The 14,879-nt window shown below is 52.4% G+C and overlaps 2 protein-coding genes across 2 annotated transcripts in view; both read left to right on the top strand.

The window, feature by feature from the left end:
- The window catches only part of ldhd (lactate dehydrogenase D), a 60,555-nt gene extending 46,649 nt beyond the window's left edge, over positions 1–13,906 (top strand). Inside the window, exons 10-11 of the mRNA XM_085991193.1 lie at positions 5,329–5,440; positions 13,215–13,906. Coding sequence (XP_085847319.1) covers positions 5,329–5,440; positions 13,215–13,380 — 278 coding nt within the window. The 3' untranslated portion in view covers positions 13,381–13,906. The remainder of the gene's footprint in view (positions 1–5,328; positions 5,441–13,214) is intronic.
- LOC147116337 (uncharacterized) lies at positions 6,679–11,210 on the top strand. Its single transcript, XM_085989553.1, has 3 exons — positions 6,679–6,807; positions 9,547–9,730; positions 9,890–11,210. Exons 1-3 carry the CDS (start codon positions 6,679–6,681, stop codon positions 10,906–10,908), a joined length of 1,332 nt encoding a protein of 443 aa, XP_085845679.1. The 3' UTR covers positions 10,909–11,210.
- Positions 13,907–14,879: the final 973 nt, after the last annotated feature.

Below are 14,879 nucleotides of genomic sequence, written 5' to 3'. Positions count from 1 at the left end.
TCGGAGCAGGCTTGAGGGGCTGAAGGTCCTACTCCTGTTCCTAATGTTCCCGTGTTTTAAAAGAAAGATCAAAAGGAAGCAAAGTCCTCAGAGATCTGACAGACATGGCTTAAACAGTGGCCCTTTTCAATGACCTTTATTCAAATCTTACTGGATATGATTAAATGTGGTCATGTTGAGATACCACGGCAAACGTGGGAGTCGAGACCAGAGTTAGTAAAACACAACTGCTTTAATCAACCTCATGGCAAAGAGGAACTGGAAAAGCCCGCGCATCCACTTAAATACTCCCCAGACAGGAAGTGCTCCCGGCAGCCTGTCCCTGCGGGAAACAAGTTGCTGGAGGAAAGGGCCCCCGGCTGGGGGCGTCTGCTTAAACTGTCCGTGCCGCCTTGAGTGGATTATGTCCCGTGGTGGCGTGTCGCCACAGAGCTCCCCCCAGAATCCGCTTAGGAGGAGTGGACGAGTCGTGACGGTGGTCTGATGGTTCTGCCGGAGCGGCTCTGAGTGGTCGCCGGTCTAGTTGGTGGGGCCGGGCGGTTCGCCGCCGGCTGTGCTGGCTTGCTGGCGGGACGGCCTCTAGTTGGAGGCCGGGCCACGGGGACCTGTTCCCCTGGTTCTGTGTGTGCTGGTTTGAGCCGGTCGATGGAGACTGTGTCGACCCTGTCGCCGAGTCGCAGCTTGAAGACCTTGTCCCCGGTTTGTAGTACCTCGTACGGTCCGTCGTACGGGGGTCGCAGGGGCCCGCGGTGCGCGTCGTGTCGCACGAAGACGAAGCGTGCCTGCTGTAAGTTTGGCGGGACGTGAGGTGCGAGTTCGCCGTGTCGGTTGACCGGAAGTGGGGCGAACTGCTGAGCGGAAGAGAAAGAGTTGAGCCGCTGCTGTTCGGCCGACCAAGGCGTGGTAGCCTCCGGAAGGAATTCGCCTGGGACGCGCAGCAGTTGTCCGTAGACTAACTCCGCTGCCGAGGACTGGAGGTCTGCCTTGACCGCGGTACGTAGGCCTAGTAGCACCCACGGTAGGCGGTCAGTCCAGGTACTGTCCTGCAGGCCAGCGCGGAGTGAGGCCTTGAGTGACCTGTGGAAGCGTTCACACAGCCCATTGGCCTGCGGGTGGTACGCCGTGGTTCGGTGGAGCGTCACCCCGAGGTTGCGTGCTGTGGCCGTCCAGAGTTCGGAGGTGAACTGGGCGCCTCTGTCGGAGGTTATGTCGGCTGGTACGCCGAACCTTGCGACCCAGGTGTTAACGAACGCCCTGGCGATGTCGGCTGTAGTGGTGGAGGGCAGCGGCACTGCCTCAGGCCAGCGTGTGTAGCGGTCGACCATCGTGAGGAGATAAGTTTGGCCTTGCGATGCCGGCAGAGGACCGACGATGTCGACGTGTACGTGGTCGAAGCGGCGGCTGGGTACCTCGAAGTCTCCCAGGGGTGCTTTTGTGTGTAGCTGTACCTTAGCCCGTTGGCAGGCGAGGCAGGAGGTGGCCCAAGTCCGAACATCTTTGCTGAGGCCGCGCCAGACGAAACGCTGGGAGAGGAGTTTGACGGATGCGCGGGCACCCGGATGGGAGAGCGCGTGTAGCGCGAAGATGCGGCGGCGCCAGGTTGCAGGGACGACCGGCCTGGGTTGGCCGAGTGAGACGTCGCAAGTGACTGCCGTGGCTTCGGGCCCGTGCGCGACCTTGGCTAGGCGTAGCCCTGGCAGGCTGGTAGCTGCCGATAGGAGGTCTGGGTCCGTGAGCTGGGCCGCTGCTAGTTGCGCGTAGTCGACCGCGAGGTGATTCGCGCAGATGGCGGGACGGGAAAGGCAGTCGGCGACAACGTTGTCTCTACCGGAGATGTGCTGCATGTCCGTAGTAAACTCGGACACGGCCGCGAGCTGGCGTTGCTGCCTAGCGGACCAGGGTTCGGTGTGCTTGGCCATCGCGTATGTGAGCGGCTTGTGGTCCACGTACGCGGTGAAGGGGCAGCCTTCCAGGAGGAACCTGAAATGGCGGACCGACAGGTGGAGCGCGAGAAGCTCGCGGTCGAAAGTAGAGTATTTGACCTCCGGGGGGCGCAGTTGGCGGCTGTAGAAGGCAAGTGGCTGCCACGCGCCATTGACCCACTGCTCGAACACGGCTCCGACCGCGTGGTCAGAGGCGTCGGTAGTGAGCGCGACCCGGGCATCGGCCCTCGGGTGCGCGAGCAGGGTGGCGTCGGCGAGCGCGTTTTTGGTGGCGTCGAAGGCGGCTGACATGTCAGTGGTCCAGGCTACGTCCATCTTGCCGGATTTACCTCAGAGGGAGTCGTATAGGGGCTTCATGAGGGCTGCAGCTCTGGGGATGAACCTGTTGTAGAAGTTCACCATCCCGAGGAACTCCTGGAGGCCCTTGATGGTTTTGGGGCGGGGGAATTGCTGGACAGCCTGCACCTTGTTGGGCAGGGGGACGGCCCCAGCAGGGGTGATGTGGTAACCGAGAAAATCGATCTCGGTTAGGCCGAATTGGCACTTCGCCGGGCTGAGGATGAGCCTGTGTTGGGCTAGGCGCCCGAACAGGATGCGAAGGTGTTCGAGGTGTTCCTGTTTGGAGGAGCTGGCCACGAGAATGTCGTCTAGATAGACGAATAGGAAGTTCAGGTCCCGGAGGACTGAGTCCATAAGGCGCTGGAAAGCCTGGGCTGCATTCTTGAGGCCGAAGGGCATCCTCAGGAACTCGAACAGGCCGAATGGGGTGATGACGGCCGTTTTGGGGATGTCCGCGGGGTGTACGGGGACTTGGTGGTAACCGCGCACCAGGTCGACCTTGGAAAAGACGGTTCGTCCGGCCAGTCGGGCCGAGAAGTCCTGGATGTGTGGCACCGGGTATCGGTCGGGGGTGGTGGCGTCGTTGAGGCAGCTGTAGTCCCCACAAGGGCGCCAGCCTCCGCCGGGCTTGGGGGCGATGTGGAGGGGCGAGGCCCAAGGGCTGCTGGAGCGGCGGATGATGCCGAGTTGTTCCATGGTGGTGAACTCGGCCCGCACGATTTCCAGCTTGGCCGGGTTGAGTCTGCGGGCGTGGGCAGAAACCGGGGGGCCGGTGGTGGGGATATAGTGCTCCACACCGTGTTTGGCGGCTTTGGCCGAAAAGGTCGGTTTAGTGAGGGCGGGAAACTCGGCTAGAAGTGCCGAGTAGTCGTCCGTGCCTCTGGCGAGGCAGTAGGTCATCAGGCCGGCCGAACGGGCCGGGGTGAATGTGCCGGGGATGGGGGCCATAGTGTTGATGTCGACGAGGCAGTGCCTCGGAATGTCGACAAGGAGGCCGTGGGTGCGTAGGAAGTCGGCGCCGATGAGTGGGCAGAGGACCCTGGCTGTGAGGAACTCCCAGCGGTAGCGGCGGCCTGCGAGGTCGAGCGTGACCATGCGGGTGCCATATGTGTGGATGTCAGAGCCATTGGCTGCGTCCAGCGTGATACCCCGTGCGCCGCGTTGGATTTCGAGGGCGGAGGCGGGGGTGATGCTGTGCTGGGCCCGTGTCGCACAGAAATCGGCGGTTGGTTCTGTCGTCGGTGACGTACAGTAGAGGCCCCTTTTGCCCCGCGGCCATCGCGGGGGCCGGTGCGGGGGGGGGGTTTGAAAGTGCACGGTGGCGTGCAGCGTTGGGCCCTAGTGCCAAAACGGGTGTGGTAGTAGCAGTGACCCGGAGTGGTAGGGCGGTCGGGCCTAGTGGGCCGGGAAGACCGCGTGGTCGTTGCCGTGAGGTCGGGCGCGACATCGCGAGCGGACTGCGCAGAGAGCAGCCGGTCGGCCTTTTCGGCTATGTCATTCAGGTCCATGGAGCCAGACTCCACAATGAGCGGGCGGATGCTGGCGGGGAGCTGCCGAATGAAAAGCGTGCGAAAGAGGGCGCCGGTGTTTTTGTCGTCCGAGAGGGACAGCATGTGGGAAAGCAGATCCGACGGTGAAGCGTCACCAAGGCCGGGGAGGTCAAGGAGTTGGCAGTTGCGCTGGTAAGAGGACGTTTGAAATTTTTTAAGGAGCGCAGCCTTCAGATGTTCGTACTTGCCTTCCACTGGTGGATCCTGCAGCGCTGCCCAAACCTTGGGGACTGTGGCGTAGGTGAGAGAGGAGACAAGGTAGTCGTACTTTGTGGCGTCGACTGTAATGTGTTTCAGCCGGAATCTGGACTCAGCTTGAACAAACCAGGCTTCGGCCAGGTTCTCCCAAAAGTCCGGTAGTTTAACCGTGACTGCGTTTGTATCCGCCATGCTAGCTTAGGATTCGTCCTGAGCGTCGGGGTCACCAGTGTTGAGATACCGCGGCAAACGTGGGAGTCGAGACCAGAGTTAGTAAAACACAACTGCTTTAATCAACCTCATGGCAAAGAGGAACTGGAAAAGCCCGCGCATCCACTTAAATACTCCCCAGACAGGAAGTGCTCCCGGCAGCCTGTCCCTGCGGGAAACAAGTTGCTGGAGGAAAGGGCCCCCGGCTGGGGGCGTCTGCTTAAACTGTCCGTGCCGCCTTGAGCGGATTATGTCCAGTGGTGGCGTGTTGCCACAGTCAAATCTTTAATGGACCAGAAATCATGATGTCTTCGACGGCACACGCTCAGTGTACGCTGTGCTAATCCTTCTGTTTGAGCCCTGCAAGTTCCGGGTTTCTGCAGGCACTGCGCATGCACAAAAACCCGGAACTTGCGATGTCAAGGTACGTCTTGATAGATCTACCGAACCGACTGAGAAATCACTTTCGCTGGCGAAGAGTTGGGCTATTTGTTGCCCGCGAAACTCTTATGGGTTAAGGGTTAATATAAATCTTAAATAAAAAATGATGCACAAACACTTAAAATTCGTTTATGCAAATAGTGGCCTGGATTAAAAAGTTTAAAATTATTTTTCAAAAAATTAAATTTTTATTGTATTTGGTGTAATTAAGGGACTTTTAATTAAATTTGAAAATCAGAACATTTATATTTATTAGAGTTGTCTAAATTGTTTAATTATTTGGGGATTCCTTTGCATGTCATTAGGGATTCCGTTTGGAAATGACTGCAATGGAATCCTTCTTTCTCATTGGAGGACCGGGCCCACGTGATCCCACGGACGCTTCTGAACCGCCTGCGTCCCTGGGATCCGTGGGCCTTTGCGCAGGTGTACGCCTGCAGGCCCAGGACCCGAAGTCTCCATGGCTTTGGAGCCAGGAGGTAAGTTTGTAGATGTTTTGTGTGTCGGAGGCACACTCCAGAGGTACGCCTCCAACCACAAATTCAGGGCCATTGTGCATAGTTTTATAAATGCATTCTTGTTTTTCTAAAATCTTTTCATTGCGTTTGATGTGAAACACCTAACCAATTGTCTTGTTCCAACTCAAGGATTTATTGTAGGCCACGTAGGAGACGGCAACTTCCATTGCTTTCTGCTCCTGAACCCAGAGGATGAGGATGAAATGAGGAGGATAAAAGAGTTTACTGATCGATTGGCCAGGTACAGTGGCAACGTCTTATTTAGAACGTATACGGCAATAGGATAGGCAAGGTCATAGATAAAACAAGGGAAAGTGATCATTCAGCTTATTTTAACTCAACTGTCTAGCAATAAAAAAAAAACTTGCAGTCCCATCAGATTATCCAACTGGCCCTTGAATTAATCTAATGTTTTTGCCTTCCTTACCCTACCTGGGAGACCATTTCAAATGTTGATTGCTCTTTGCATGAAGAAGTCCTTTCTAAATTAACCTTTCACCTGTTTTAAGCTATGCGACTTGTTCTACTTCCATGGCTTACTATCAACTGTTGCTAAGGATTTACCCTTTCTGTACTATTTAACTCTATTCTCTGACAACAACTTGCATTGATATAGCATCTTTAACATAGTAAAATGTCCCAAGACGTTTCACAAAAAAATTGGCACAAAGAAAGAGATATTAGGACAGGTGACCTAAAGCTTGGTCAAAGAGATGGGTTTTAAGGAGTGTCTTAAATGAGGAGAGAAATGTTGAGAGGTTTAGGGAAGGAATTCCAGAGCTTAGAGCCTAGACAGCTGAAGGCATGGCCGCCAATGGTGGGGCGATGAAAATTGGGGAAGCACAAGAGGCAAGAGCTGGAGGAATGCAGAGTTCTTGGAGGGTTGTGACATTCAGGATCAGCCTCATGCTTTGATTAGAACACTACACAGTTTTGGCACCATTTATATTCTATTCATTTAGCAATACAAGTCAGCACTCTCTTCACTTTGTTGATTGATGCTCCAGTGATTTCACATTAAACACTGAGTCTAACATCCCAGATCTCTTTCAGCTTTCCCTTTAACTGGTTAGACTCCATCCATAGTGTATATGTAATGCCCATTGTCCCTTCTAACTTTGCAATACCATTAATTTACTTATTAAATTTCATCTCCCACTTTTGGGTGCATTTATAGATTTTATCCAACTTCTCACGCTCTAGTAGCCCTTCCTCAGGCTGTCAAGCATTTCACTGATCTCATCCATAGTTTTAATAGCCTGTGATAAATACCATACATTCCCAAAGAATGTATTTGTTTTCATCACTTTAAGCCTTCCTAGAAACCTCTATTTTATTGATGTGAAAATTAATAAGTCTGCTTGGATTATCTCGGTTAATGTAGAGCCCATTACTATAGTAACAGGCCCTCCATTAAAGGAGAAAATCCAACCATATTCTCTACTGAATACTTCAAGAAAGTAATTGTTGAGTGTATACATGACAAGACACCTGGTCTCTGTTGTTGCAATACCTGATTGCCCTGAAGAGAAGAAAATAGCATTTTTCAAAATGTTTTATTATCTGTTGAGCAGTGATCTCAATGTCGAGGTGGATTACTCCAGCTCAGTGATGGATACATGATGGACAGTGGTGGTTTGTAAAAACAACCACAGGTCATCTTAGATTTAATTTCACAAGATGATCTGTGCTTCAGTTGTTTGGAGGAGGCATTAAAAGGCTTACAAGTGCCAATGACACAGATTGTTGGGCTGTGCTACATGAAGTTTCATTTTTTTCCCCCCAAAGTGATTACAATATTAAGTGTGCATACTTGGCTGCAGAGGTGGCCAGGTTTGCCAACCTCCTATTGAGCAAGAATTCCTATGATACTATGGTGCCCACTTAGTAGAAACACAGAATTAATTGAAGAGGAGCTTACAATCCCTGAAAGCTGGGGGAATTGATGGTTGTTAGTGTGTCACAGGGGAGTACTCACGTGTTGGCAAAACAAAAGGGAAGGGAATTGTGGCCTAGTGATTAGCAGGTACTCTGGGCTTAAATTGGCTTCAGTATCGCTGATCCTGATACTTGCTCGCCAGTAGCTGTTTGACTTTCTCACTATGCCAGTTGGAAGGGCAGGAACAGTGTGTTCCTGAATCCATAATCAAGCTAGAACTTGTAGTTCAGAGGAGCAGATCTTTCCATGCTCTGTACTGCTCCCAGAATTAATTGCAGCCTGTGTAATTAGGTGGGAACTCCTGTTCTTGCCTACAGCATATAGAGACTTTAATCCCTGCCTCGTGCTGGGAGTAGCATTGAGAGGATAGGGGCACTGTTCTGGTGCATTAACCATCAGACATGGGAAGGAGTGGCACTGGGGACACTGCACCACAGAGAGGAGTTCTCAATCCCTTTAGGAGTTGTCAGAGAGGAGAATTCCTCACATGTATCACCTACCAGCCATGAGAAGAGCTGTATTGTTGAGAGCTGGCACCGCTTTGCCAGCCACCCACTCAGCTGCAGGTGAGTGTGCACTGTGGATGAAATTCATACAGAAAATGTGAGAAAAATGAAACAATTTTTGAATCAGCATTTACCCTTTGAAGACTGGAGTGGCACTTATGTAAAAAAAAACTGGAAAAACAGCTTTTATTTTTAGGTCATGTACTTTTTAAAAAATTGACAACGGGCACCTCCTCTAGCCAGGGAGGCAGGCAGACAACTTCTCCGAAATCAGATGTAGTAAGTATGGGTACGCAACGGTCCTTTAAAAAGGGAATAAGCAAGTTCCTGAGGGAGGAGGACATTGGGATGTTTGGGGGTCAGTTAAGTTCACCTGGTATTGGGTCTCTCAAAGCTTCTTTAATTGCCTTATGGAGATGGGAAGCATTTTTGTAGTTTTTCCTGAAATTAGTCCTTTTGTTGCCTCCCCCTGGTGTTAACATTATCAGGCATTGGTGAGGGCAATGCATGAGGCTGCAGCGTCTGTAGGATAGGATGAGCATTGATGGGCCTAACCAATTTTCCTCGTCCTTACTTTTATACGTTTACATCTAGGGGACTCACAAGTGCAACTCTTGGGAAAGCACTTGGCCTCCACACATAGACTGCTGAAGCTGAGAACTGAGCAGGTCAAGTGGAGGTCCATGAAGGTGAAGCCCTGGTGTTCTGCTGAACCTCCTAAGAATATCGTGATGTAATGTCGTACAGTTCTGTAAAATGCCACTGTTCTAAATGCATATTAGAAAGGTAGAGAATGACACGAGATTACCTGTAGAAGAAAGGTGGTGTATTTTGAAGGTAAAGGAATCTCTTATTACTGGGTATAAAAGATACGTCTGATAGCCTCATTACGACTTGTCAAGACTCAACCTGTCTGACTGCGAAAGAGAAACTGCATTGGAGCAAGAATACTGGAGAACATTTTTCAGAATAAAGCAGCACTAAAATACCCTGAATAAAATTCAGATTACGACTTAAGGTATTTTCAGAGATTCTTAAACAAAATACTCTTGCGGACGGCTCCCTGCTATGTCAGTTGGAAGGGCAGGAACAATGGCCTAGAAATTCAGTTTGCACAGTTTTGGGGCGCTAAAGTCGGGCGTTCGGTAAATTTAGCGCCCGCCGGAAACTGCAGGCAACCGCGCCGATATTCAGTGGATTTGGCCAAGAGTTTTGGCGAGCGCTGAAACTGGCGTTGCAATGCTCGGTTCCGGCGCTAAACCGGCGCTGCGGCCTGATAACGCCGATGCCGGGCGCAGCGCAGGTGCGGTCATGTGTTGCTTGACAGCAGACACCCTGACGCCGGCCTGCTCTTAAAGGGGGAAGGGTCAACTTTGACTGCTGCCACGCCCTGCACACTGGAGCCCTGCTGCTAGGCCTCAACAGTGCTGGTGGGACAAAATAGCGCCAGAACAGATGGAGATGGCCCGTGAAAGAGCCCAGCGCTTCTCAGACCATGCACTGAGGGTGCTGATTGATGCTGTCCAGGAGAGAAGACCCATCTTGTGCCCGGACAATGGCAGAAAGGCTCCCAGGAGAGAGTTCAGGAAAGCCTGGAGGAGCATTGGACGCAGGGTCTCCTCAAACTCAGATGTGCCCAGGACTGCGGACCAGTGCCGCAAAAAGTTCAATGACCTCTGTCGGCTGGTGAAGGTGAGTACCCTTTCCACTGTCCTCCTCATCCTTGCATGTGAGCCTCACACTATGGGCAAAGGGACCTCAAAGGCATAATGGGCAGCCCTCCTCACGCAGCAATGCCACTGGCATGATCATCAGCAGCACTTTCTGCACTGACCACACTGGCCAGGCTATTCCACCATGGGAGGCAGTACACACAGCAACAGGGCACCACACTGTACTTAGAGTCCGTCCTTTCTCTTGCAGGCCAAGCTGGCAAGAAATGCGCGCAGCCGGCTGGAGACCGGTGGTGGACGGCCCCACTACCAGGCTCTAAGTGCTCTGGAGGAGAGCGTCGCTGGACTCCTGCGTCCCCGGGTGACTGGCCCTGTAGCCATCGGGGATGCCGACCCTGTGCTGGAAGCCACTGGTAAGGAGATGACCGCTTGCAGCTCTCTCGTTGCCCTAGTGCTTCCGATCTAAATCCTTTCCCACTGACGGACAAATGTGCATAATGCCACCGCTCAGGCGTCCCTCGCTGACGCCCTGTCCTCACTTTAAAGCTACTCTTGTGCCTTCCTGCTTTCAGCTGCTGAGGAGGAGGTGGTCCCTGAGGCGCCGGGTGCCAGGCCCTTGGAGGAGGACGACGTCCAGGACGAGGAGGAAGCCGGGCCATCGGGCGAGCCCTCAGCCGTGCCACGGGATGGCAATGAAGGGGGGACGTCTGGCATGCAGGAGAGCCAGGGGGAGGTGTTGCAGGGGAGGGCAGATCCTGCTTGCAGTGGGGTCCAGGCAGGCGGCAGGGGTCGGCCAGCTCGGCCGGCTTCTCCCCAGCTGCAGAGTCCTCTCTCCAGTCCGGAGAGTGGCCTCGGCCAGGAGGTGCGCCTCCTGCAAGAGATCTTGGTGGCGTCTGACCGGCGCCACCATGAGTTCATGGGGGTTGTGCAGCAGATGCCGCACGCCATCGAGTCCCTGGCTCAGAGTGTGGCAGCATTCGGCCAATCACAGGCCAGGGGGGTGGAGCAACTGGCCGCAGCGCACACCAGGGGGGTCGATCTACTCGCGGCACTGCAGGAGGAGAGTCGCCAGAGAGGTCGTTCCCTCGAAACACTCTCACAGCAGCTGGAGGCACATACCCGGGCAGTGCGGTCACTGACTTCTGCCACACTCGCTTTGACGCAGAGGCGTCGCACCCGCACCCGCCGCCCTGCTGCAACACAGCGGCCTGGCCTCCAGCACATAGCTGCGCCAGCTGAACTGCCAGGCCGGACGACTGCCACTGTGTCTGCTGAGCCTCGCGCGCCTGGCAGCAGCCAGCTTGCCCCCCTTGGAGCATCCGACACTGCCACTCCCCCAGCCAGGGTGCGAGGAGCTGCTGCTGCCACTGATGCTGGCCAGCCACAGGCGAACCAGTCAGCAGCCGGCCCCTCCCGGGACGTGCGTCGTGTTGGCCGACCCCCAAGGCCATCTGTCGCGACGCATGGGGGCCCTCATGAGCCTTCCCCCAGCCTTGAGGCCGCCACAGGGCCCACGTTGAGGCAGAGCAGTAGGCCGGGCAGGGGCCGGGGAAGGCTCTCTAAGGACTCGCCCTCTCGGCACAGCCGCTAGAGTGTGGTCTCTGCGGCATTGTATATATGGGGGGGATTGTGTTTTGGGGGTTGATTTTTGTGGATGGCCGAAATTGAAGGCATTTTGTGTTTTTATGGGGGTCTTTCTGTTGGCGAGGGGGGCCCTTTTTTTGTTACGGCCAATGTTGAAGGCCATGTGGATGGCCAACTTTTGTTAGTCCTCCCCAGGTTGGGGGAGTGACATATGTTTGTGACTGTTTTTTGGGTGTGTTCTGTGTTTTTGAGTTTCATGTGGGAAGGGGCCTCAGTTTGTTAAATAAAGGTTTTTATTTATTCAGCTTGTCCAGGTGTCATGTTTCAAGTGTTTGCTGCGTTAACCGGCTGACGGCTTCCGGAGCGGCTGCCTTCAGGTGCGCTCATTCCCACAGGCCATTCCCTCACAGCGGGCCTAGAAGTGTCGAGCAATAAGCCCCCGGCGTACGGCCCTTGGGCCTTCTGGCCCCCTCCTGGCCTGCTCCTCCTCCTCCTCCCCCTCCTCCTCCTGATGGTCCTCCTGCTCGTCCTCCTCAGGTGGTGGTGCAATGTCAGGTGGCAGTGCCTGCGTCCGGCGGATAGCCAGGTTGTGCAGCATGCAGCACACGACGACGAACTGGGACACTCTATCCGGCGAATACTGTAGAAAGCCGCCGGAGCGATCCAGGCAGCGGAAGCGTTGCTTGAGGACGCCTATGGTTTGCTCTATGACGTTCCTTGTTGCTTGATGGCTTTTGTTGTATGAGTCCTCCGCTGGGGTCCTGGGCGCGCGGAGCGGGGTCATGAGCCATGTGCACAAAGGGTAGCCCTTGTCCCCGATAAGCCATCCCCTTGGTGGAGGCTGTGCCTGGAACATGTCAGCCACAGTAGTCTGGCGCAGGATAAAAGCATCGTGGCTGCTTCCTGGGAAGCGGGCATTTACAGCTAGGATGCGCTGCCTGTGGTCACACACCAGCTGCACATTGAGGGAATGGTAGCCCTTGCGGTTGCGGTAAACCTCGGGATTGTCTATAGGTGCCCGCATAGCCACATGCGTGCAGTCAATGGCGCCCTGCACCATGGGGAAGCCCGCGATCCTGCCAAATCCCACTGCACGCTGCTGCTGCCTCTGTTGGGTCATGGGGAAGGAGATGAACTGGTGTCTCCTCGCGAACAGTGCATCGGTGACCTGCCGGATGCAGCGATGTACGGCGAACTGGGAGATGTTCGCGATGTCCCCAGCAGCGGCTTGGAACGAGCCGCTTGCATAAAAGCTGAGAGCCACCGTCACCTTCACTTCCACCGAGAGAGACGTCCTGGACATGAGCTGTGGCTGCAAATCTGCGTGAAGCAGCTGGCAGATCTCTCCAACCACCTCCCTTCTGAAGCGCAGCCTCTTTACACAAAGTGCCGCAGACATGGTGACATAGGACACCTGCTGCCGGTATTGCCTGGGTGCGTAAGGCCTACGTTGGCGACGCCTGATGGCCCTTCTGTGTCCACGCATGGCTGCCCATCTCTCACAGCGTCTGCGAGCCCTCCTCACATAATGCTGCAACTCAATGTTGGCCCCCCATGCAGCCCCCATAATCAAGGTCGCAACAGTGAAATCAGCAAGAGTCAAATGTCAAAGCACTGGCCAGAAGCCAAAAATACCTCTCCTATCTTCTCCCAAATCTGGAATCTCTGTCCCTTGGTCTCTGTGAAGAAATCCAAAGCAGTGAAGTCATTGCAGCAAAATGGCTGTGCTTTATAGGTCAGTGGAGGTGCCCTTTAATTTGCGCTCCCCGAGGCCCACAGGGCCTCTGCAACGTTCCATTTTACAATTCCTAATAGCGCCACGCCCACATTGGGCGGGCGCCACTCAATTTCCGGGTTGGGGCGCTAAAACAGCGTTGCGCGAGGATATGACGTCATAAGCTGCGCGCGCACCCGAGCGGGCGCTAACACTTTGCGCCGGCGCTAAATCTCAAATGAATTTGGGCGTCGGCGCAGATCGGTCTGCATTCTGGCGCTAAGGCTTTATCGACGGAAATATAGCCCTTTTTTGGCGTTAGCGCCTGGCGCAGCCAACTGAATTTCTAGGCCAATGTGTTCCTGAATCCATAATCACTGTCAATCCATTGTTTGGTAAGAAATCTTGATTCAGTGCCGATTTGTCCCGTTGCTCAGTCCATGGGTCAGTTGAGAACTGACTAAAGATTCAAGCAGTACTGGGTGAGAGTTAAGTGCTTCATCCACTTCAGCTACAGGCCTGTACTGTATTGGAAGATACTTTATTGTAATGAGTCAGCTTGCTAAATACAGTCTTCTGTTTCTTTCTTTCTCTCACAGAAGAGCTCTGGCCATGCATGGCACCTGTACTGGGGAGCATGGCATAGGCTTGGGTAAGCGGCATCTCCTGACTGAAGAAATTGGTGCTGTCGGTGTGCAAGTGATGAGGGACATTAAGGCTGCGCTGGATCCAAAAAACATTATGAATCCTGGCAAAGTGGTGTAGAGCACTTCAGCGAGGGGATGCCCTTTCTCTATCCAAAGATCTCCACTTCACTACAATTAGCAAGTTAGAGTATCATTGGGATTGATAAACAGAAGTTTAAAACCTCCTTATGAAGGAAATGCATGGGAAAGTTTTACAGGGTTGTGTTACACCTCAATAATCACTACTAGACATTAGATTCTAAACAAAATACACATGCTTGACAGTTAAAAGTTACTCCCGTCTTAATTTGAGTACTTTATCAATTGATTTGTTGAAAAATGATCTGATTCCTCACAAATTGTTAGCTTGTTGCATATAAGATTATAAAATACACCTGAATCAAAAAGTAGCAAAGACTGCTTCATAATGAATACAGGACTTGTTACAAAAAGATTTCTGTTCAAGAAATGAATCATCAGCGCATTTCTACCCTCAGATGTCAATGTTTAATTTTTTTTAGTTTAAAACTTCCTTCATGTGTCATGAACTGATTATTTTGTTGCAGATTTGTGAATACTGTAATAAAAATGTTAGATTACATACAGTGCAGAGAGTCTTCCTTATTTCTTTATGAAAATTCAGCTTCCAAATGCAAATAGGAAACGTCATATCTCATCATGGAGGAAAACATTACTTAGGGACACTGTCCCTTTAGAGAACATCTTGCTACATGTGGTCATCTTCGCCCAGTGGAAAGCCACACTCCTCCCCCTGCCCCCTGCTCCCCCCCCCCATGTCATATTTAAGACCTTGTTCTGAAATGCAATCATAATTTTTTAAGCAGGAATAAACTGAGACAAATATAACACACACAAATGCAGGTGCTAGCATTACCATGTCAGAAGGAGAATTGAGGATTGGGCTAGATAGGAGCTTTATATCTGAAGTTTGAGCAGTAATCAGTCCAACATTCTTCCTCATTTGCTGAACGTTCACTTACAATTAGAATTATGCCAAACTAAGGCAAATCGTGGATGTGGCAATTTTAAAGGACCTACATCTTCAGGCTGGTTTGGAGCACAACAGAGCAAAGTGTTCTCAGGGTAAGAGTGAAACTCCAAATAAAAGCAAGGGATTTCTTCAAGAGTAACACACTGCAGATGGCCCATGAGGTTGTCACTACAGAGTGGTTATTACTGATTTCCCCTGATAAGTCCTGGCTTGCCAGAGAGAAAAACACTTCACAACCCATTTAATTTGTTCTACTTTAGTAATAAGTAAATTTGCTTTAATGACATGGGAATTATCTATTTGTTAAACCTAAGAAACAATTACCTGGATTGATGCAGTGTTTTGGTTCTATCGACAAAGGAACCCAGTGTTCTATGCACATCCATCAAGTGATGTATTCTTTGGAATGCAAAAGTGGTAGATTGCCTATGTCCTTTAGCACCATGGTTTGCAAAGACAAGTAAAATCCAAAAAAGAAATGGTTGAGACCTGTTTGAAAACCAAGTAAAATCCAGTGCATCCTGACCAAAGCAAGCACCTCCCCAACACTTTGTCAATATAAGGAT

This window comes from Somniosus microcephalus, chromosome 6, assembly GCF_052327205.1.
Source record: "Somniosus microcephalus isolate GS21.2 chromosome 6, FLI_Smic_1.0, whole genome shotgun sequence".
In the NCBI taxonomy this organism is placed as follows: domain Eukaryota; kingdom Metazoa; phylum Chordata; class Chondrichthyes; order Squaliformes; family Somniosidae; genus Somniosus; species Somniosus microcephalus.
The sequence above is the reverse complement of the archived record's forward strand: the minus strand, read 5'-3'. Positions and strand labels throughout refer to the sequence as shown.

Bases quoted from the DNA above. Each gene is read 5' to 3' on its own strand.
- LOC147116337 (XM_085989553.1), top strand. From the start codon at position 6,679: ATGACAAGACACCTGGTCTCTGTTGTTGCAATACCTGATTGCCCTGAA. The intron at 6,808-9,546 runs GTGATGGATACA...CACTGTACTTAG, and splicing joins AGGTGGATTACTCCAGCTCA to AGTCCGTCCTTTCTCTTGCA. The intron at 9,731-9,889 runs GTAAGGAGATGA...TCCTGCTTTCAG, and splicing joins CCCTGTGCTGGAAGCCACTG to CTGCTGAGGAGGAGGTGGTC.